The 22,505-nt window shown below is 39.5% G+C and overlaps 1 protein-coding gene and 1 long non-coding RNA gene across 3 annotated transcripts in view; one reads left to right on the plus strand and one right to left on the minus strand.

Annotated features, from left to right (window-relative positions):
• The window catches only part of pik3cg (phosphatidylinositol-4,5-bisphosphate 3-kinase, catalytic subunit gamma), a 29,199-nt gene that overhangs the window by 899 nt on the left and 5,795 nt on the right, over positions 1-22,505 (plus strand). Inside the window, exons 2-19 of one of the 2 annotated variants that reach the window (XM_047390341.1) lie at positions 2,398-2,617; positions 2,733-2,904; positions 6,426-6,688; positions 7,291-7,377; positions 7,473-7,573; positions 7,659-7,828; positions 7,913-8,100; positions 11,119-11,226; positions 11,449-11,533; positions 11,618-12,047; positions 12,129-12,227; positions 12,315-12,450; positions 17,847-17,912; positions 18,242-18,385; positions 20,092-20,173; positions 20,836-20,939; positions 21,024-21,170; positions 21,247-21,337. In XM_047390341.1, the coding sequence (XP_047246297.1) occupies positions 2,405-2,617; positions 2,733-2,904; positions 6,426-6,688; positions 7,291-7,377; positions 7,473-7,573; positions 7,659-7,828; positions 7,913-8,100; positions 11,119-11,226; positions 11,449-11,533; positions 11,618-12,047; positions 12,129-12,227; positions 12,315-12,450; positions 17,847-17,912; positions 18,242-18,385; positions 20,092-20,173; positions 20,836-20,939; positions 21,024-21,170; positions 21,247-21,337 (2,686 nt within the window). In that variant the 5' untranslated portion in view covers positions 2,398-2,404. The remainder of the gene's footprint in view (positions 1-2,397; positions 2,618-2,732; positions 2,905-6,425; positions 6,689-7,290; positions 7,378-7,472; positions 7,574-7,658; positions 7,829-7,912; positions 8,101-11,118; positions 11,227-11,448; positions 11,534-11,617; positions 12,048-12,128; positions 12,228-12,314; positions 12,451-17,846; positions 17,913-18,241; positions 18,386-20,091; positions 20,174-20,835; positions 20,940-21,023; positions 21,171-21,246; positions 21,338-22,505) is intronic. The other variant, XM_047390340.1, reaches the window with a different exon arrangement.
• Positions 2,467-5,619, minus strand: LOC124883302. Its single transcript, XR_007042150.1, has 3 exons — positions 5,503-5,619; positions 2,715-2,821; positions 2,467-2,606 (listed from the first exon to the last, which is right to left on the minus strand). It is a non-coding gene; the product is annotated as an uncharacterized LOC124883302 (long non-coding RNA).

Below are 22,505 nucleotides of genomic sequence, written 5' to 3' on the forward strand. Positions count from 1 at the left end.
ACATTACAAGATCATCAGTTCAAGCAGTCATTTGGGTCGTGTCATCACTTTGCCATAGTAAACCAAGTTTTACATACCGGCCAGGAAAGAATCCTCTTTGCTAAAACAAACGCCATTCAACTCTCAGTAGCCCACATGGACAAGCCAACTGCCTTGTGGAGAAGAGCTTTTTGGCACAGTGGTGGCAGCATCATGCTGTGGGACTGTTTTCTGTGGTGCTCAAATTTGATAGAATAATAAAGACCCAGGGCTACCTCCAGAATTCTTAAACAGCCCCTTAAACCTACAGCTAGATGGTTGAAATGTGGATACAACTGGTTGTTCCACCAGGACAACGATCCCTAAGACAGATTTTGAACTCCACCCCAATAGAAATGAAATACTTTTAAACGAACCATCAATTCTGCCACAACATAGGGTCAAACATCTTGTCAGGAATTGTAATAGTACATTTTTGATGGCTACATATATTTGAGATTGTATGTATAATTGTGGCCCAGTGTTGTGGATAAGAGCAAATGCATAATAAACTGGAAGTTATACACTCAGTTCTTTCCTTGAAAAGGGTATTTTTGTATTCATGTGGGAAAGCAAGTATATTCATTAAAAGTTGACCTGTCAGTTGTTTTGTATGTTTAAACAGCTACAAGAATTGCTTAAGAAACAGATCTGGTGCAGTTAAGATATTTTTTTTATGATCCACTAAGGACCAAAGCATCATTTAAACTGAAAGATGGTGTTCTCTAAACACTCTCTGAAGCTGTGTCCTCACTTTAAGATGATAAAACATGTCAAATATCTGCAATTGATCTTTATAATGAAGTAACATTACAAAATATCTCTAATCATGCCTTGAAAACTATAAAATTCCAGTAAAGTTTCTGATTGTACCTGTGAAACCTTCATAAGATGGGTCATTTTTCTTCATTTGAAATCTCTGACCTCTGAAACCAAATGTTCTAAAAAATGCATGCATTCATCACTGCATCATTTATAGGCATCAGTCCCTCTCATAGAACAAAATATTCAAGACAAAATAAATCCCCTTAATCCACAAAACATTTTCATAAAAGCTATGAGTGAATGTTGCAGCCATAAAAAGAGATAAACTGCATCTACACTGCAGCCTGAACGGGATGCTGAGCTGAAGAAAACGCCTCTGCTGAGAACAAACTACTTAAACATACAGAGACTTGGTGTTGAGTTGGATGGAGAGCATCTGTGAAGAGCAACTTTTAAAGTGCCTCAGATTCAGAGTTAGGTCCGGACTTTGACTTGGCCATTCTAACACATGGATAAGGTTTGACCTGAACCATCTCTCTCTGGCTGAATGTTTAGGGTCATTGTTCTGCTGCAGAGTGAACCCCCACATAAGCAGGTCTTTTGCAGCCTCCAACAAGCTCTCTTCCAGGATGGTCCTCCATTCCTCTTCCCACCTTCCATGTCTCTACTGAAGAAAAGTGGCTTATGGTAAACTGCAGATGAGACTTCCTATGGTATTCTTTCAGCAATGGTTTTCTTCTTGCCCATGTTCCAAAAAGGCCAGATTTCTGCAACTGTCCTCTCGACAGATTCTTGCCCCTGTGCCGTTAACCTCTTTGATAATGTGACAAATTATGAACGCATTCAAAGAGTTTGAAGGCACAGTAGAACATTCAAACCACATTACCAGTACACATGTTTAACTCACAACAATAGTGAAGCATGGTGGTGAAAATATTATGGTTATCGGTCGATTTCCTGCCTTCGTGATTCAAAAACAAATTCTGTGCGATGTTAATGAGTCCATAAAGATCATGCTTGTCATGTTTGAGAGTTGCTCAGAAGGGAATCTCAAATAATGTGCATAGAGAGCGAGTCAACAGTTTCAAATAACAGATATGAGAGACTTGTGGGGAATTATTCAAAAAACACTGACAACAAATGTTACATTTGAAAGCAGAATACATTTTTTGTTAGTGGGTAATGTCTTTATTATCTGTAATGACTACCAGATGAAATTTGTGTCATATAGATCACACCTTTTGTGTTTTGTTGAAATAACAATGAGAATCTTGAATATTATTTTGAGTGTTTGTTTTTGCACACTCGAGATGATGAAGGCTTTCTGTACAATCAGAGCTCTGCAGCAAGAATTCCCAGGAGAACATGGAGATAATTCGATAACCTGAGATGACGATCACAGTGATCATCAGTACAGAGGGGATGACTGCAGGACCAGCAATGGTCCATAGAACCAATTTGTCTCAGAAATATACAGATAGTTCAATCAATGATATGACCTGATCTACAACTGCAATCCAGAATGTGGCTAAAGACAGATCAGATCTCTGCTTTCCATGACAACAAGATGTATGCATGATTACAGGCAATAATTAACTGCGTGTTGTGTCCAAGCTAGGCAATGGACAGGCAGCAGATCCAGGTGAGCGACGAAGAGCGTGAAGTGGCACGAGAAGATAGCCGCAGGAGGAGGAGAAAGAAAGCTATCACCTCTTGCTGCTCCACCTCCATGGATCAGATCAACGTTGAGTTTGTGCTGCCCACCGTGGCGCGGGGTGGGAGCAGCCCCGACTCTCTGCAGCTGGAAGTGGCTGGAAACTGGACTGTGGAACAGGTTGGGATGCTCTGTGATTTCCTTGTCTTAAATTGAAATGCGATTCTCAGTGTGTATTTTCACTTGAACTACAGCAAATGCATGAAGGATTTCTCACCTGGTTCTTGTTTTCCAGGTGAAAGCCCAAGTTTGGATGAAGGCAGTGTCTTTAAATTTCTGTCCTGACTTCTATCAGCGCTTCTCTCCTGACCACTGCATCCTGCTCTATCAGAAGAAAGGCACTGTTTGTGAGATCTATGACAAGCACCAGGTCTTCCAAACACTGGACTGCATTCGCTACTGGAGAGGTACTGGTCTCTTGGAGTTAGAAACTATTTCTATCAAAACTCATTATGGGAGATAGTAGGATTTTCTTATATACATTTTGATTGTTTGGAATACTTATTAGTAGTCAGTATCTTACCTGTAGTATCAGCAGCTATGTTGGAGAAACATGGATGAATTCTCAAGGGAAAAACAAACCAACTACTAATTGAAACAGGAACAAAAGAAGAGCTAATTGTTGTATTAGATATTTTACTCCAAACTGTTGTTTATTTTATCTTTATATTTTGTCAGCCAAACAGCATCTATGCTGTTTCATGTATCCTGTCGCTAATCTCGTCAAGTTTACCAGATTTTTGGCTATCTTACATTTCAGAGAGATTTAAGAGGTGATAAATGCTCTTAGTTATGCCTTTTTAACCTCCATATAGAGGCTGATCCACTAGTTGTAGTGATATTGTTCTGCACCATCATTCTGCATAATTGCTAATTACTAAGTTTGAAAATTGTTAGAGTACAAAAATATGGAGAATTGTTTTTATATTAAACCTTTGAAAAATGTGGACTCCATGGTACTTCAAGCTGTCAACCTTTTCCACGGCTGTCCTGTGAACAGGGGAATGCAGAGGGCAAAGTTCACAATATGGCAACCTGGATGTTAAGTAAAGTTGAGCAGTGATGTGTGTATGATTAGAACACAAGAGGACCGAGGACACAGCCCTGAGGTAAATCAGTGTTAGCTAGGAAGGTCTGTGACTGATCCCACCCAGCTAAGATTAGGCATTTGCCTAAACCTGGTCTTAGTCCTTTACAGCACTCAAGTCATTAATCATTAATATAGTTGGAAAAATAGCAGTTTAAAGAATAGTAAATAAACACTATATTTAATCAGTATTAACTGACTGTCCAAAGAATGATACTACAATCATACATCATTTTTTGCAGTAGATATTTTGTCCCAACAGGAGCTTCCACAGAAATGTTTCTAAACGTATACCTGACTTGACACATACAGCTACAGTCTTCAATAAAGGCATGTTTTTGCTCCTCCTAATAATATTTTTAGTCAAAGCCATTAGCAGTAGGGCTAGGCTATTGCTAGCATGTTTGCTATTTCTCACTCATTTATAATTTGGCCTGTAGATATGACAGTACAATACCAAAAAAAAAAATATATATATAAAAATCACGTGCAGACAAACAAAACCAGCAAAAGTTGCTTTATTATTGATGTGTTATGCTTTATAAACTTAGCGTGTTGCTTTGCATGTTGTAAAATTTAGGGGCAGAGCAGGTTACCTGACACCAACAGACAGAAAGCTGCAAAATCCAACACAGTCCATCTTTGAACATTAGTGTAAAGGGTAAAAAAATGCTTAGATTTTAAAGTAAAACCCAGATGCAGTCGATCAACACAAAACATCCAGGGTTATGGGAAGAAACTTGTGTCACCAGAAACTGAATTTGAATTGCTCAGACTGAATCTGTATTTGTGTAATTTGAAAATAAATGCATTGTTTGAAAATGAATATCACTTAACTGAAACTGAATATAATGGTTTAAAACGGAATTAGTTTGCTTTGAAAATTGCTTTGCTTTGTATTGAAAATTCAGTTTGATTACTTTCACTTTCAGGTCTGAAATTCAATTTCAGTTGTGTCACACATCCGGGTTCTTGAAGCCACAGATTAATCAAACACAGATTTACTGATTCACGGATGTCATTCACTATTGCTGTGTCCAAATTCAGGACTGCATTCTTTAAAGGACGCATTTGTAGGCCGATAACGTCTTGGATGAGGCGACGAATGCTGTCCAATCTCCAAGGTTCCAACAAATGTGTCCTTCTTATCCCCAGATTTGAAGGATGGGTCCAGTGTATCCTCCGTGGCCCAGCCTATCCCATGATTCATTGCGGGTCGAAATAGATTGTTCAAACGGAAGTAGCAAAGGCCAGAGGAGAGAGAAAAGTTGTGAATAAAATGGGATATATTGGATATATATTCTGTGAAACAACTGAACTTTTACAATGTTTTTAGACAAGAATGTAGTTGTGTAAACCTAAAATATCTGATCAGTTTATCAAGATATCGCTTATTTGCACAAGTGCGTCGATGTGTTCGTCCGCTGCCCCAGCAGCCGCTCGCCTTGCTAGCTGTCAGCTGACCGGGAGGTTGAGGTGCGATGAACCCCGAGAGAACAGCTGACTCCCGGCTCATTGTTTTTAAAATCCCGCTGGGTTTCACCAATGGGTGGAAGTTAAACAGTCAGATGAAATCTAATATTAATGTTTGATTTATTTATAATAATAATAATGATAATTATTATTATTATGCTCTGCAAATAAACTGACTCCTAAAGTTAATATGTTAGTGTTTAAATTATTGAAAGCTTTACAAATAAATTAAACAAATAGTATGTGTCATCAATGTATTTTATCTAGTGTTAAATTTTTATATCTATGAACACAAAAAATATTTTCAACATTTTAAATGGCTGAATAATGAACAAGATCATAAAACAATAACATTTTAAAACAAAACAGCATTATAATCCATCAGATGCATTATGTAAAAGGGTAAATAAAAACCGTGTAGTTATTTACAGTAGAGATTATTAACCTTCTGGCTCCTTTTCGTTTTCACAGCTCTGCGCTTCACGCTAACACGGTTGCTAGGCAACATAAATTACGCTGACGTAAGGGCAAGAGAAACGCAGACCGACGTAACACCGGCGGCATGCTATGCTAATCTGGCATGTTTAGCTAATAGCTACATGTAGCATAAGTGTCTCCATCATTTGTTTCCATGACGCTTCTTATAGAAGCTCATTTGACTTGGTGATGGACATCCACCAAGCTGATGTAGCTGCACTGCTGCAGCTCAACAAGGAAGTTTAAACTGATGTTAAAACGTAAATCGATGAATCTGTGTTTGATTAACCTGTGGCTATCCTCAAGGACCCGGATGTGTGACACAAAATACTGAATTTTTGGAACTGAAATTGAATTACAGACCTGAAAGTGAAAGCAGTCAAACTCAATACATCGAAATTCATTTTAAACGCAATTTAATTCAGTTTCAAACCATTATATTAAGTTTCAGTTTAGTTAAATTCATTTTCAAACCGATGCATTTAATTTCAAATTACAGAAATACAAATTCAGTCGGAGCAATTCAAATTCAGTTTCTGATGGCACAAGTTTCTTCCCATACTGGGTCTATTGCACAGTTTTGCAGGAAATGCACATGATGTAGGCCATGATTTTGTTTTAATTGACAGAGCAAATAGCTTTGTTGAGGTGCAGCTGACATAGAATCATAGTACATTAATACATTAATAGGAGGTATTGGGATTAGATTTAGTCAGGGGCTCTGGCACTGATCACTAAAAAAGGCCTCGGTCAATACTTGGGATCTGATTAGGACTTTGCTAGTCTTAGCATACATAGCTTCTTTTAAATACTCCACACAACCCCACTGTATGAAAACTAAACTGTCCCTGTAGGTACTTCATGTGTCTTGTTTTTTTTGCATTTCAATAGCTCTAAAGAAAGATGTGGGTCGAATCCAGCTAGTGCCCCGTCCGCAACCCTCAGATGATTCCCAGCAGTACCAGCGTTACCTGAACTACCTGATTGGCTACGATGTGACTGATGTCAGTAACGTCCATGACGACGAGCTGGAATTTACTCGCAGAAAGCTGCTGACTCCGCGACGCATCGAGTTATCAGACCGAGACCCAAAACTTTACTCCATGGACCCCTGGGTCACCAGGAAGCCACTGCCTGAGCACCTTCTCTCCAAGGTTTGTTCACATCACCAAATTATGGACTACCTGTTGCATCTTGATCATTTTCTCTTAACTTCCCATGTTCAATTGGAATTTCTTCTTCACCTAATTGTCCCCAATTATCACTGGAAAAGAGTAAGAAAGGTAATTGTTTAGGACTTGTCGACCATAAATCTTTACTTCTTCCAGCATTCTGAAATGCACACTGATGATATTTTTCAACCAACCACCTCCATCAGCTAAGAAGTGCCCACTTACCAGTGCATATGAAGGAGGAATGCTCACTCATGACCTGCAGAGGCCTGTAAATAGTGGTGACACCTTTAAAATGTTGCAGCAGCACGACTAAATCTAATTTTCCTGTTATGTGGGCAGGCTCCAGCTCTGAGTGGTGTTGTTCTGAAATAGTTTGTATTGTGCATCACTCATTCTCTATACACTCAATAAGTGCTTTTTAGGCAATTAGAACATATATTCCTTTTACATTCAGTGACTTAAATTAGGAAATTGAATTTATTCATGATAACAATTACTATTCTTAGTAATTAAAATTTAAATCTGTCTAATTTTAATGATTAATCCCTTTCTTTTTTGTGCTTCCTCATTGATTCTTTCAGGATAATAATGGTTACATCCTGGTCGTGATCCATGTCAGCACTTCCAGCCAAACCATCAAAGTCTCCATTGAGGATACGCCTTCACAGGTAGACAAATATAGTACATGAACTGTGCACCACTTCCTGTGTGATTAACATACCATTTTCTGTAGTGTCTGTTCATGTTTTTGCCTCTTGTTTAGGTACTGGCGAGCTTCTTTGCAAAAACAGCCAATAAAAGGGTTTTGTTGGGAATCCCTGAAAACATGAGCGAGGAGGACTTTGTTCTGCGTGTGTGTGGCAGGTACACATGAAGTGGAAACTCCCTGGGAAATCCCACATGGGGGTCTGTGTGATCAGGTTGGAGTTACAGTTTTTCTTTTTTATAGAGAGGAGTATTTGTATGGAGAGAAAGCTCTGGAAAGCTTTAACTGGATCCGCCAGTCCCTTAAGAACGGAGAGGAGATCCACCTGGTGCTGGAGACTCCGCCCAATCCTGAGCTGGATCTGGTCCAGAGGGAGGACTGGGCCCAAGTGGATGATTGCACAGGAGTTACAGGTTACCATTTAAAACAGTGCTGTTTATTTGTACTCATATATGATCAGTCACAGACCTAAATTAATGTCCAAATGTTTTTCCTAGGTACCCACGAACAGTTGACCATTGATGAGAAAGACCATGAGCGGGTGTTCACCATCTCCATGTGGGACTGTAACAGGAAATTCAGAGTGAAAGTGCTTGGAATTGACATCCCGGCGCTCCCCAAAGTTCCAGAGTTGACGGTCTTTGTTGAGGCCAGCATCTTCCATGGGCAACAACTTCTAGCACAGGTTATTCACAAAGAACAATGACACTTTTATACACACAAAGGAGAACATCAGATACTATCAATTAAAAAAAAAGGACAACCACAAGCCTCAAAGTATTTTATTAAGAATTTATGTGACCAACACCAATGTGGAATATTTGTCCACCGGTGTGTAATTTAATCTCAGTATAAATCCCGCCGTTCTGTGAAGGCCTCAGAGGTTTGTTAGAGAATATTAGTACAGAGCGTCATGAAGAACAAGGAGCGCAACAGACAAGTCAGGGACATTTCAATTCAATTCAATTCAAAAATACTTTATTAATCCCAAAGGGAAATTAAACGTTGTTGCAGCTCATATTATGAAGGTTTCCTCAAACCTTCATAATATTGTTATGCCCACAACCATCAGTTGTAGATGCTGATGGTTGTGGGCAGGAAGGATCTCCTGTAGCGCTCCGTCTTACAGCAGATCTGAAGAAGCCTCTGACTGAAGACACTCTGTTGTTGTAGGACAGTCTCATGAAGAGGATGCTCAGGGTTCTCCATAATGTTCTTCATTTTATGAAGAATCCTTCTTTCCACAATGATCTCCAGAGGTTCCAGAGGAGTCCCCAGAACAGAGCCAGCCTTCTTTATCAACTTGTTGAGCTTTTTTAAGTCCCTGGTTCTGATGCTGCTTCCCCAGCAGATGATGGCAGAAGAGATCACACTTTCCACAACAGACTTATAGAAGATATGCAGCATCTTTCTGCAAACACCAAAGGACCTAAGCTTCCTCAAGAAGTACAGTCTGCTCTGTCACTTCTTGTAGATGGCTTCACAGTTGCATCTCCACTCTAGTCTGTTGTCCAGGTGAACACCGAGGTATTTATACTCCTCCACCACGTCCACCTCTTCTCCCGTGATAGAAATAGTTTTTGACTTATTCCTGTTTCTCTTAAAATCTACAATCATCTCCTTTGTTTTAGTCACGTTCAAAATGAGATGATTGTTTCCACACCATGCCACAAAGTGGTCCACCACCTTCCTGTACTCAGCTTCTTGTCCATCTCTGATCCACCCCACAACTGCAGAATCATCCGAGTATTTCTGCAGATGACAGGAGTCTGTCTTGTACTGGAAGTCTGAGGTCTACAGAGTGAAAAGGAATGGTGAGAGGACAGTCCCCTGTGGTGCTCCTGTGCTGCTGACTACCTGGTTAGACTCACAACCCTTCAGTCTCACAAACTGTGGTCTGTTTGTCAGGTGGTCTTTGATCCAGGAGATTGTTGAGGCCTCCACCTGAGTCTTCTGGAGTTTCTGACAAAGCAAATCAGGTTGGTTTGTATTAAATGTTCTGGAGAAATCAAAGAACATGATCCTCACAGTGCTGCTGTCTTTGTCCAGATGACAGTGGGTTTGTTGAAGCAGGTATATGATGGCATCTTCAACTCCAACTCCACAGCGATAACCAAACTGAAGGGGATCCTGATGGTTTACTGTTTGCTTACTCAGGTGGAACAACAGGAGTCTCTCTATGACCTTCATGATGTGGGATGTCAGGGCAACAGGTCTATAGTCATTGAGGACTGATGGGTGAGTTTTCTTTGGTACCGGAACAAGACAGGAGGTCTTCCACAACACCGGAACCTTCTTCTGGGCCAGGCTAAGGTTGAAGAGGTGCTGAATCCCACAGAGCTGCTCTGCACAGGCCTTCAGGACTCTAGGGCTGACATGATCTGGACCTGCAGCCTTATTCCGATTCAGTCTCTCCAGTTGCATCTTCACTTGACTTCTTGAGACACACAGGTGGAAGGGGGAAGCAAATGAAGCATCAGCATCTTCTGATATGGTTGAAGGCAAACATGTAGAAGCAGAAGGGTCTAGGGCTGAGTTGGAAGATTAAAAATGTGAGGTGTTACTGGACAGCTGTGGTTCCTGTGGGTCAAAGGAAGATGGAATGTCTGTTTGGCTGTGAGCAGGAGAGGAGGATGCGAAGCTTGTTTCTGAACTGAACCTATTGAAGAATGTGTTCAGTTCATTGGCTCTGTCCAGACCTCCATCGGTCTGATCATCCTTCTGCTTGAAGCCTGTGATCTTCTTCATCCCTGACCACACATCTCTGATATTGTTTTGCTGGAACTTGCTCTCCAGCTTCTTCTTGTATTTATGGAAAGGTTAAAAGCAGCATTAGGTTATAACACATTCAGAACTTTGACTAATTCAACAAGCAATACATCATCCAGACATGGAAACAAGAAACAATGAATATCTGCAAAACTACCAAGACATGACCACCCAGCTACACTGACAGACTGGGCAAGGAGAGCATTGGTCAGAGAAACCGCCAAGATGCCCATAGGAACTCTGGAGGAGCGATTAAATCCAAGATAAACCTTCTGGCCAATACACAAAGTGCTATGTGTGGTCGAAAACCTAAACCGCACATTGCTGTAAACGCACCATCCCCTCTGTAAAACACGGTGGTGGCAGCATTATGCTGACTTCCATGCTTTTTTCCTTGCTAAATAGAAATGCACACCACCTTTTTCAGATTTTTATTTGTAAAAAAAAAAAAAAGCAACTTATCTCTCCACTTCACAGTTATGCACTAGATTGTGTTGGTCAATAACATAAAATCACAATAGAATACATTGGTTGTAATGTGATAAGATGTGTCACTAATTAAGTGGTATGAATACATTAACAATATAGTTTCCTGCTCCATCTTAACTAGAAACCATGAACCACCGTGCAGTCTTCCTGTTAAACACATTCTAATGTAAAGCAGCAGGAGGCTGTAATTCTCAATTTGCATGATCAGCTTAATCATTTCTAATGCTGTGTAAGGATGAGAAACACTGAGGCCGATAGCAGTGAGAAAAGATTTGAAACAATATTCCTGGCAAACATTGTGCTCTGTTTCCTGTGAACATCTTTTGAATCCTGGATGTAATGTGGCCATTAAAGGGAACATTCAGATTTTCTTGAAGTGGGGTTCTGTTTACAAGTTATGAGTAGCAACCGGGTTACCCTAAATGACATCAGTGAAATCTTTTAGGAAAGAACTACTTCCAAAACGTTTAATGAAGAAGTGCTGTGGAACTGCTGGCTGGAGTTTAACATAAAGATCAAGGACCTACCTAAAGGGGCACGCCTCAACCTGCAGGTAAATTCTGGTTACCTCCATTACTTATTCAGACTCAGTAGCATTTTATTTGGCTTTAGCTTTTAATTTTTCAGGATGACAATGAATTGAAGGGGTGAAGCCAAATTAGATTAAAGAATAGGATGGAGAATAACTAAGATATTGTGTTAGGGCAGAGCTGTTTAGCTAGAAAGGTATTCTTAGTTCTGGAAGCATCTAATTGAACCTTTCGAATAAATCCAGGTGATCTGTGGGAAGCAACCCCAAACACCCAACTCCAAAGGAGGCTCCTATCATGATAATACAGCAGGAACCGGCTGCCTTGAAGGTAAAGTCCAGTTAGAATTTGGCATTATTTACAAGGTATCTCTGCCAAGAGAGGCTTCATTGCGCCTGTTTGTTCATCTTTTAGCAAAGACCAAGAACCGCCTCCTGTACTACGTCAACCTGCTCCTGATCGACCACCGCTCCCTCCTCCGCCAAGGCGAGTTTATCCTCCATATGTGGAAGATGCCCGAGAAGAGCGAGGAGAGCAGCAGCAGCATCAACGCGGACAAGCTCACCTCCGCCACGAACCCGGACAAGGCGTCCTCCATGGCCATTGCCATTTTGTTGGACAAGTATTGCTACCCGGTGGTGCTGCCCAAGAGCAGGGAAGTGGGCCGGGACTGTGGAGTTGGGAACGACGAGGGTGACGCAGGGGAGAGAGGTCAGAGAGAGATGCCCAACCACCTAAAAAAGCAGTTTGAGGCAATTCTGTCTACTGATCCTTTACATCCGCTGAGTCCAGAGGACAAAGAACTGCTGTGGCACTTCAGATATGAGTGCATGCGTGATCCCAGGTACTTATTTTGAATCCCAAGCATATCACAGTATTATACTACAATTGTTTTTCTGCTTAATTTATTAATAATCTTGGGTAGAGCTTACCCAAAGCTGCTGGGCTCAGTCAGATGGGGGAAACAGGAAGACGTCCTGGCAACTCATCGTCTGTTGGACCGTAGCTATGCATGGGACACCAGGTAAACTGACACTGCGCAGCATATATCCATTAACAGTGTTAATGTAACATCATCTGTTAGACCTACCGGCCTATTGTTGCTCCTCAGTGGTCTGGATGTTGGTCTGGCAATGCAGTTGCTAGACTGCCACTACTCAGATGCCCAGGTTCGTTCAATGGCAGTCCGGAAGCTGGAGACACTGGAGGATGATGACGTGCTTAGATATCTTCTCCAGCTTGTCCAGGTGGGTCATCTTATATTATCGTATTGTCTTAGCCATTTTTTGGATTTATCACTTAACATGCAGTAAAATTTAAATGCCTACAGCTGCTGTCACACAGTTTACTGTCTTGCCACCTAATGTTTGAAAATGAGCGTTACATGGGTTTAAATCTTAGGACATTAAAGAAATGTTGTGGCACTTTAAGTACTGTCATTTTTCTAAGGTAATGTGTTTCTGTTGATCTGTTACTGTTCTAAATAGCACACGTGTATTTGGATCAAAGGTTTAAATCTCACAGTGTATTGTGGCCTCAGGACAGGGTGCTTTAGCCGTGCCGACTGCCCATCTGGGAATTAAATCTTAGTGCCCTATGAGTGCCACCAAAGGGGTTGAATATATTTTTTTAACCAAAAATAAGAAAAAAAGGTCAAGCTTTCGGTTTTCCTCACTGTTTCCAGCATTTGGCATACCGATGTGAGGGAATCTTCATCAGTTCAGATAACATAGCCTAGCATGATACACCCTGTGTTGTCTTCTGATCAAATTGCATTATTTTCCTATTGAACAATGAATTCCTACATCATTGAAACAAATGGACAATGAACAAAAGTCTGGTGAAGTATTGGCTCTTTTGAGAGTACTGGTACTGCGTTGGGAAAATTTCTCTTTCTCCAACTAGCACAGTCTATATTTTACATTCTGACTGCCTGCTGGGTTAATTTCACCAAAGGCTAAACCATTGCTTGTAATGAACAATGATGACCCATCTTGGTTTTCCACAGGCAGAGATCCAGCTTGAAGAGAAATATCATATTTGCCTCTATCCTTGCAGACAGATCTCCTAATGTTTCGGGTTTGTTTTATAAATGCTGTTTAAACAACTACCTGGGTTTGTGTTCAATCTTAACACTGCCGTTTGATATTTTGGGGAACATTTTATACTGACTACCCGTCAAAAAGTACTTGCCTAGGGAAAATGACCTCCTTGCTTGGACAACTGATGATTGAAAGTAATTTTTTTTTAATCTGTGTATAGTTTTACTGTAAGCAAATATGGTTATTCAATTCCAATAAACATTATTTCCCAGCAGGAGCTCACCTGGAATGATTACAGCTTGAGCAAAGTTCATCTGTCATGTTTCATAATAGTTACTTTCAAACAGAGATAAGGAGCAAAATAATTAATAAAAGTATGTAACATATAATCTTCAGAAAATAATATGCAATAATTATAGTTGAGGTTTGAGCACTTTAATGGTTATTTATCTCCATAATTTATTAAAAATACTCGACTGTTAAGAAACATAAATAGTTGAAGATGGATACAATGTGAAAGTGGGATAGGATGAAATGACAATGTGTTGGTGCGCACTGACTTACAGACGACATTAGTACATGCAAATTAAATTATATCTTGCTGTTATGGCCAACACAAAGAGTGATTTCTATTTTCATAAAATATTTTGATGTCACACTGTAAGAGCTTCATGAAAGCAACCAAGGTCGCACTGTACAATGTAGGATTTAATCAATTTTGCGCTGTAGGATGTCTTGCTGAAATAGAACTGTGCCGCAAACATACACCGGAGATATGGGTCTCTAGAAAGCGGAGAATAATGTTAGAAGAAAGTTGACTGTTGTGGAAAAGTTGATGTCTGGGAAAATAGGTTTAAGATAAGGATTCAAACTAGTCTGGAAAAGAATGGGAATACTATGGAATTTAATTTAAGTATAAAAAAATCAAATATAAAAAGAAATCCATCCATCCATCCATCCATCCATCATCCATCCATCCATCCATCCATCCATCCATCCATCCTTCCTTCCTTCCTTCTTTCTTTCCTCTTAATATTTTTGCATTTTAAAGTTGCAGTAGGGAACTTTTGTTAAAATGGATTTTTTAAATATTTATTAAAATTGTCACTATGTCCTGACAGTAGCATATGGGACAAGTAATCTGTGAAAAAATCAAGCTCCTCTGGCTCCTCTCAGTGGTCCTACTGCCTTTTGCAGAAATACACCACTCCCGGGCAAAAGCAACCAATTAGAGCAAGGAGGAATGTCTTAGCAGTGTCAATCACGCTCGTGTACTGCTGCTCACACCCCTCCTCCATTGTTCAAGCTCAAGATTGCTGGTGTGCTGCAGCTGTGCTAAATTGCGCTGTGCTAATGATTTGAGGACCAAGTTTGTAGTTAAAGTATGGGCAGGCCATAGTTAATGTAAAGCATGTTGTTGATGTTTTGCCCCTACCAGTGAAAGTGCCATAGCTGTTTATCTGCCGTCATTGGTGGCCCTGCTTACTAGGGCCATCAATGACGACCCTAGTAAGCAGGGGACTTATAAGGTGTGCTTGTTCAAGTTTTCAGGCTAAGTGCACGGTTTTCTCAGAACTCTCTACTGCAGTTTTAACTTTAAAACCTCTAGATTCTTGAAAATGCATAGGGGTCCTGATATACAGTATATTCCACAAACAATAATGCATCGATAGTCATTGGCGTTCATAATAATCAGTCAAGAATTATTAAGGCAAGTCAGTGAAAGCAGTTGGTGTGGATGCAAAGTACTTCTGTTGTTGGTATTTCGAATATGGATGCTTCTGAATTTTGAATTCTGAGTCAGGTAATAAGTTAATATATAAACTTGGCACAAAGACTTACTCTGAGTATTTTTCATTTCATTGAAAGCTCCACTCAACTCACAGTCACAAGCCACAAACTTGTGGAAACAGTCAGCAGACTCATACCTCATGTTTGCCTTCCAATGTGTTTCCAAAGTTAACTCTGTGGTCAGCTTTGCATGAGCAAGAATTATCAGCTGAGGCTAACAAAGAGCCCTTTGCTTGGAGAGGAAAATGAGACTTCCCCTCATACTTTGATCTCTGCATGCTGTGCATTTTAATGGAGGATTATTATTGAATATTTATATAAGTTTTCTTTTTGAAATACTGATTTCCAAAGGACAGGCTGCTCTGCAAAGGTGTTAGACTGACTTATAAGATAGTGTGTATGTCATTCTGTCTGATCTATTTTTGAATGCTGCAATGTGGCACTGACTGATAGAACAGAAAAATCAGCAGCAAAATGAAAACACTGATGTTTTGATTTCATTACTGTGTAAAGTAAGTGACGCATGCATTTTATGTTAAAGAGAAGGAAACAATTATTTTCTATAATTATCTTGCAGAAGAGATTTGACAGAATTTCAGCTCAAAATCCCCATAAATCCCACTGGGTGAGCACAATAGGCTGTCTGTTTTTACTTCCTTCATTCCTACAGTCCAAGATTTGCACAGTCACGCTGAGCCCTCTAAACCCAGTATGTTTAAGGTAATTATGTGAAATCATTAGGTCCTTTTTAAAGTTACATAACTTACTTGGTCTCCTGTATTAACACAGACTGTGTGCGGGTTGCGGACTTGTTTTCTGAAAATAAAGCCACTTCCAGGTCAAACGTCAACAGGAGGACTTTTAAAACATAGTAATCCAGAGTTTTTATGAGATGCGGCTGTTTATCACTGATAAGACTTTTATATTAGCCATATATTTCAGAATTCTGGAGCTTTAGACAGATATAAGCTTTGTCTACTTATTGTATTGTGCTGTCATGGAAAATTACAGAAGTCCTGGTAAATATCAGTTTGTTCAAGAGAAATGTTCACATATTGATCCCTCATCATCTTTTTATTTATCTCTGGAAAGAAAGAAATTGATTTTATTACAGCTAAACACTAAAATAGAAAAAAGTTAGGACACCTCTCACTCTAACAGCTTGTGTTTCATCAAGCCCTCTCTGATATATGGTGGAATTCATAGTGGATTATATGATGGTGAGCTGGCCATGTCCTTCTGTATTAAAGCATCCCCAAACTATGATACTTCCACTTCAGTGCTTCACATTAGGTATGAGGGTATTTTTCTGGAATGCCGTGTTTATGTCAAACATGTTCTCTGCCCTGGTGTTGAGATAATTCCAATTAAACTCCAAAGATCATTATTCTAGAAGTCCTGGCCTTTGTAAATGTTTTTTTCAGTCTTACGTCTGTTCATTTTTTCATAGAGAACAAAGCTCTTTGTTCCCACACAGCTCTTTGGACCTCACCATGGTGTTTTCTCTCACTTCAACACTCTGGAGCATGAAGCCAAATGTCTGAGGTTAGAACAGAGTTTTAGCTATTTTAAGTAGGAATAAACATGAGGTTGTCTTCATTCCGGTGATTTCCAAAGGTTTCTTCATGTAGGCCAAAATAGTCAAATCAAATGTACTATTGAGCCAAAATAAATAAATAAAATCACAAAAAATTATATTGTGAATAATTTGTACCTGCTCAACAATAAACTAAGCATGCGATATTTTAAGTAAACAAATACGGTCGGCTGATTTCTTTTTTTTTTTTGGGAAAAGGGATGTGTACATCATTGCAGATATAAATTCTAAAAAAGGTTTGGCACATTTGCCTTATTAAAACAAAGGCAATCAGTTTGCAAATCCTTTTGGGTTCGATCATAATAAAAATCTTAAAAAGTATTCTATTCTCAGCAATAAGAACATGTGGGTCACTCTTTCTTTGAAAATGCTTGGTGGATTTAGCCAAATTTAATAAATTCATTAAAGCAGATTTGAGATTCATAATTTTGCCTTAATTGAAAATGGTCTCCATCAGCATCAACCACCTGGGTTTTTAGAGACCACACAAAATCTGTCCAGGGTCCTCAAATGGCCCACAGGCCACACTTTTGACACCGCTGTCTTTGTCTACTACTCACGAGAAACACTTCTTTGTATGATACCAAAATAAATGTGTATTTCCTTCAGTTTGTATTGTTTATTTGATTTGATTTTTTCTGTTTTGTTAAAATGGATATCAAATATCCATTTGTCTAAATATGTCCTTTTTTTCATCATTATGTAACAAATCCTTAGTAAATGTAATTTGGTGCCTAGAATTACTCTAAGACATTTGTTTTCAGATATTTGTAGTTCAACCATCATTAATCAAAAGTCTTGTTTTAAGTGAGATTAAATTCTCCAAAATAGATTCGATTTGAAGACCTGTTATGAGCATCAAACCAACTCATTAACATTGTCTGCAGTAGTTGAATTAAATCCTTTTTACAACACAATACACTTGTGTCATCTGCAAACAGTACAACTTTTAGCAAGTTAGAACCTGTTTATAGATATCATTAAATTTTATTTAATGGTTTATTAATTTCTAGAGCTATCATTTACCTTCCAGGGAACAGCAGTATATTTTGGAACCAAAACCTAAACACAATTTCTTATATTAATCTTAATCTTTCTTTACTATAATACAGTCATTATAATATGGTCATTCTTGTGTATATACAGTGAATGTTAATAAAAAAAGAAATTGCGTTGTACTAAATAGATATGCTTGTGTGTACATCTCCTGCAGGCGGTGAAGTTTGAGCCCTACCACGACAGTGCCCTGGTTAGGTTCCTGCTGAAGAGAGCTTTAAGGGTAAGTTCAACAAGCAACAGTGCCCTTGTGCTAACACTTTACACACTGTTGCTACTATTAGAATATGTGTTTTTATTATAATATAGAAGAGAAAATGCTCCACTATGTTAGCATGAATTAGGTTGCAAAGTTGAATCTAAATGAACGACAAGATTTCCGGAACAGTGCCCTTTGGGTGTGGAGAGTTGACCCTAACCCTGTGAGTTATAGGGAAGTGAAAATGTACAGGGGGAATAAAAATGACTCACTGGTTTTTTTAGTGTGAAATTGACATTTAGCCTAAAATAAACTTGGATTTCCTGGTATATTTTTTTTATTCGTCTTCACAGAGTAAACGTATCGGTCATTTTCTCTTCTGGTTCTTGCGGAGCGAGATTGCCCAGTCCATGCACTACCAGCAGAGGTATGCAGTGTTGCTGGAGGCCTACCTCAGAGGCTGTGGGGAGAACATGCTTCAGGACTTCAGAAAGCAGGTGATGGCTGCTGATGAAACAAAGAAGAAAACTGAAGAGTGTCCCTCTTTAAATACAATAATCACAAATGATCCTTAATCAGTACTACTGTGGTACTTAGTAGATACATTTACAGTGGCTTGTAAAAGTATTCAGCCCCCTTTACTCTAAGTGCAATCAATTGCCTTCAGAAGTTGCCTGATGATTGCTAATGATTAAATAGAGTCCACCTCTGTGTGTAATTTAATCTCAGTATAAATACAGCTGCTCTGTGACGGTCTCAGAGGTTGGTTAAGAGAATATTGTGGAGCAAACAGCATCATGAAGTCCAAGGAACAACCAGACAGGTCAGGAATAAAGTTGTGGAGAAGTTTAAAGCAGGCTTAGGCTATAAAAAGATTTCTCAAGCTTTGAATATCTCACGGGGCATTGTTTAATCCATCATCCGGAAATGGAAAGAGTATGGCCCAACTGTAAACCTACCAAGATAAAGCTGTCCACCTAAACTTACAGGCCCAACAAGGAGAGCACTGATCAGAGATGCAGCCAGAGGCCCATGGTGACTCTGGATGAACTGCGGAGATCCACAGCTCAGGTGGGGGAATCTGTCCACACGACAACTATTAGTCGTGCTTTGCACAAATGTGGTCTTTATGGAAGAGTGGCAAGAAGAAAGCCATTGTTAAAAGAAAAGCGTAAGAAGTCCCGTTTGCAGTTTGCCAGAAGCCATGTGGGGACGGAGCAAACGTGGAAGAAGCTGCTTTGGTCAGACAAGACCAAAATTTAACTTTTTGGCCAAAATGCTATGTGTGGCGGAGAACTAACACGACACATCACTCTGAACACACCATCCCCACTGTCAAATATGGTGGTGACAGCATCATGCTCTGGGGGTGCTTCTCTTCAGCAGGGACAGGGAAGGTTGTCTGAGTTGATGGAAGATGGATGGAGTCAAATACAGGGCAATCTTGGAAGAAAACCTGTTGGACTCTACAAAAGACTTGAGACTGGGGCGGAGGTTCAATGATCCTAAGCCAGACTACAATGGAATGGTTTAAAACAAAACATATTGATGTGTTGGAATGGCCCAGTTAAAGTCCAGACCTAAACCCAATCGAGAATCTGTTGCAAGACCTGAAAACTGCTTTTAACAAACTCTCCATCTAATCTGCCTGAGCTTGAGCTGTTTTGCAAAGAAGAATGTGCATAAATTTCAGTCACTGGACATGAAAAGCTGGTGGAGACATACCCTAAAGACTTGCAGCTGTAATTGCAGCAAAAGGTGGTTCCACAAAGTATTGGCTCAGGGGGGCTGAATACTTTTGCACAATGGCCTTTTTAGTTTTTGGTTTGTAAAAAAAAAAAAGAAATCATGTATAATTTTTATTCCACTTCACAATTGTTTACCACTTTGTGTTTGTCTTTCACATAAAATTCCAATAAAATATATTTATGTTGTAGTTGTAATGTGACACTATGTGGAAAAGTTCAAGGGGTATGAATACTTTTACAAGCCACTGTATATTAGTGAGAGATAAAATAAACTGCAGCAGTTAAGGTTTCTGAAGGTGTCCTTTGGAGTATTTGTTCTATATATGAAAGCACGGCACCCTGTTTCACCAGATGTTTCATCTGTTTTGAACTGAACTCTTACACACTCTGTGTAGGATGTCACATACTAGCTTTGTATTCAGAGTTTAGTTATTAAAAAGCTTGATGCTCTCCAGGTGGAGATGACTGAGGCCCTTCAGAAGGTCACGCGTGAGATTAAAGCAATGTATGCCGACAAATATGACATCACAGCACAAGGTAAGGTGAAAAACAACTTACACCATGTGACTTATGCATCAGTTCTTTATATTCTTTGGGTCTTCAGAGAAATTTATGAGGATGATTCGATTACTTAAGGTATTCCCTCCCATATAATCTTTCTACATTTTTTCCCTTTAAAGTGAACTTCAGTGTATTGGATCTTTATCTCTGAAGTGTGTCTTGCATTTATTTGTATTTAGACCCCCTTTAATTTGATTAAATTAAAATCAAATTCAGTTCAACCAATTTCCTTAAAAAGCTTATTTGGGAAATAGTCAACCACTGTGAGTTTATTCTCAGTAGATTAGTTTCTAAACTAACACTACACATCACCGTGAACAACCACATTGCAGTGATACATAGTGGTGAAAACGTCATGCTTTGGGGAGGCTTCTCTTCAGCAGGGATGCTGGTCAGAATGCAAATGCAGGCTCCAATTTTCAGAATTTTAGTTCTAAAAAATGTAGAAATCTGTGTATCCTTTTTCTTTTAAGTCACAAATATCCACTAATTGTGTTGGTCTATCAGATTATTTCTCAGTAAAAGACATCATGGAAAACCGTTCAGAGAATATATACTTTTTCAAGGCACTGCATGGAAAGATGAAAGCATGCGTACTTTAACAATGTGTGTGTGTGTGTGTGCTGTGTGATTGTCAGTTGTGTTTCAGCTGCGTCAGAAACTGGAGACCCTGCAGTCATCTGGCCTGCCAGAAAGTTTCCGAGTCCCTTATGATCCAGGACTAAGAGCTGGAGCTCTGCTGGTGAGGGCAAAACTCACTCATACACACACGCCTGCAGCCATAGGACCAACACTGAAACAAAACCGTTTTTTTCTGTGCATGCAGATCGAGCAGTGCAAGGTGATGGCGTCCAAGAAGAAGCCGCTGTGGCTGCAGTTCAAAAGGGCTGACCCGACCACGCTGTCCAAAGACCCCATAGGCATTATTTTCAAGGATGGAGATGACCTCAGACAGGACATGCTCATCCTGCAGGTAAGTCAGCAGAACATTTTTACAGAGCAAAGAGTTACATGAAATCCTCTATACACATCAGCTTCCGTCTTCTTAGATTCTGCTCATCATGGAGTCGATCTGGGAGACAGAGTCTCTGGACCTGTGCCTCTTACCGTATGGCTGCATCTCCACCGGCAACAGGATAGGTCAGTTAAACTCTGTTACACTCTTAAATCTTTCTTTTCTCTATTTTTGTCTGTTGCTCAGATTTTAGATCTGAGTGAACCAGATTTTATATATACCAAATAACTGGTTGTGCTACCCTTGGAGGTCATAGATTTCCGATCCGCTTTTCTTTGCAAAATTATTGGACGCCTTTTGAGCATGAACAGCCTTTAACGTCATGCTAGACATTAAAAGGCTTTTTTTTTTTTTTACTTCTGATTATTGTCCTGCTGGATAACTCAAGTAAATATGAGTTTAAGGTCCTACACTGTTGGCTGGACCTTCTACTTTAGGATATTTGGATAGAGAGCAGAACTCATGGTTCCATCAACTATGACAAGTTGTCCAGTCCCTAAAGCAAACCAGTCCATGGTCATCACGCAAACCACCACCTAGTTTGACTCTTTGTATGATGCTCTTTCTCTGAAATGCTGTGTCAGTTTTACGGCAGATGTAATGGGACCTCACCTTGTAGATTCCACTTTTCTCTCATCCATCAACAGAATATTGGGGATCATCAAGCTGTTTTTGGCAAATATTAGACGGGGCTTTGTTTTCTCCTTGGAATTCTTCCCATGGATGCCATTTTTGCCCAGTCTTTTTCTTATTGTTGATTCATGAACTCTGACCTTTACTAAGGCATTGCCTTAGAAGTTGTTTTGTGTTTTTTGGTGACCCCCCGTGGATATGTTATCAATGAGCTCTTGGAAAGATTTTGTAAGCCCGGCCATTCCTTGGAAGGGTTACCACAGTCTCACTTATTTCCATTCGTCCGTCTCCCCCATTTAGTCTCCCACAGTGGTTCCCTGAGGTCTCAAAGATTTAAAATAGCTTTGCCAGCTTGAACTCCTTTAGATCAGGTTGTGATGTGTTGCTTCATTTTGTCACAGAGTTTTATTTAAGGAATTTCTTGATTGTACAGGTCAGGTGTTAATCAGGACTGTAGCTGGTGAATTAACCAGTAAATATGATTCATGACATTTAATTTAAAGATAAAGAAGGGGGACTTTTTATGTGTTTGGTTAGCTATTCTCCTTAATAATTTAAATCATCATTTAAATACAGCTTTTTGGATTTACTCGGGTTATTTTTGTCTGATTATAACATTTGTTTAATCCAATGTATTGAAGTTTAACAGAAAACAAGCCA

The sequence above is a fragment of the Girardinichthys multiradiatus genome, chromosome 17, assembly GCF_021462225.1.
Source record: "Girardinichthys multiradiatus isolate DD_20200921_A chromosome 17, DD_fGirMul_XY1, whole genome shotgun sequence".
NCBI classification, from domain to species: Eukaryota; Metazoa; Chordata; class Actinopteri; order Cyprinodontiformes; family Goodeidae; genus Girardinichthys; species Girardinichthys multiradiatus.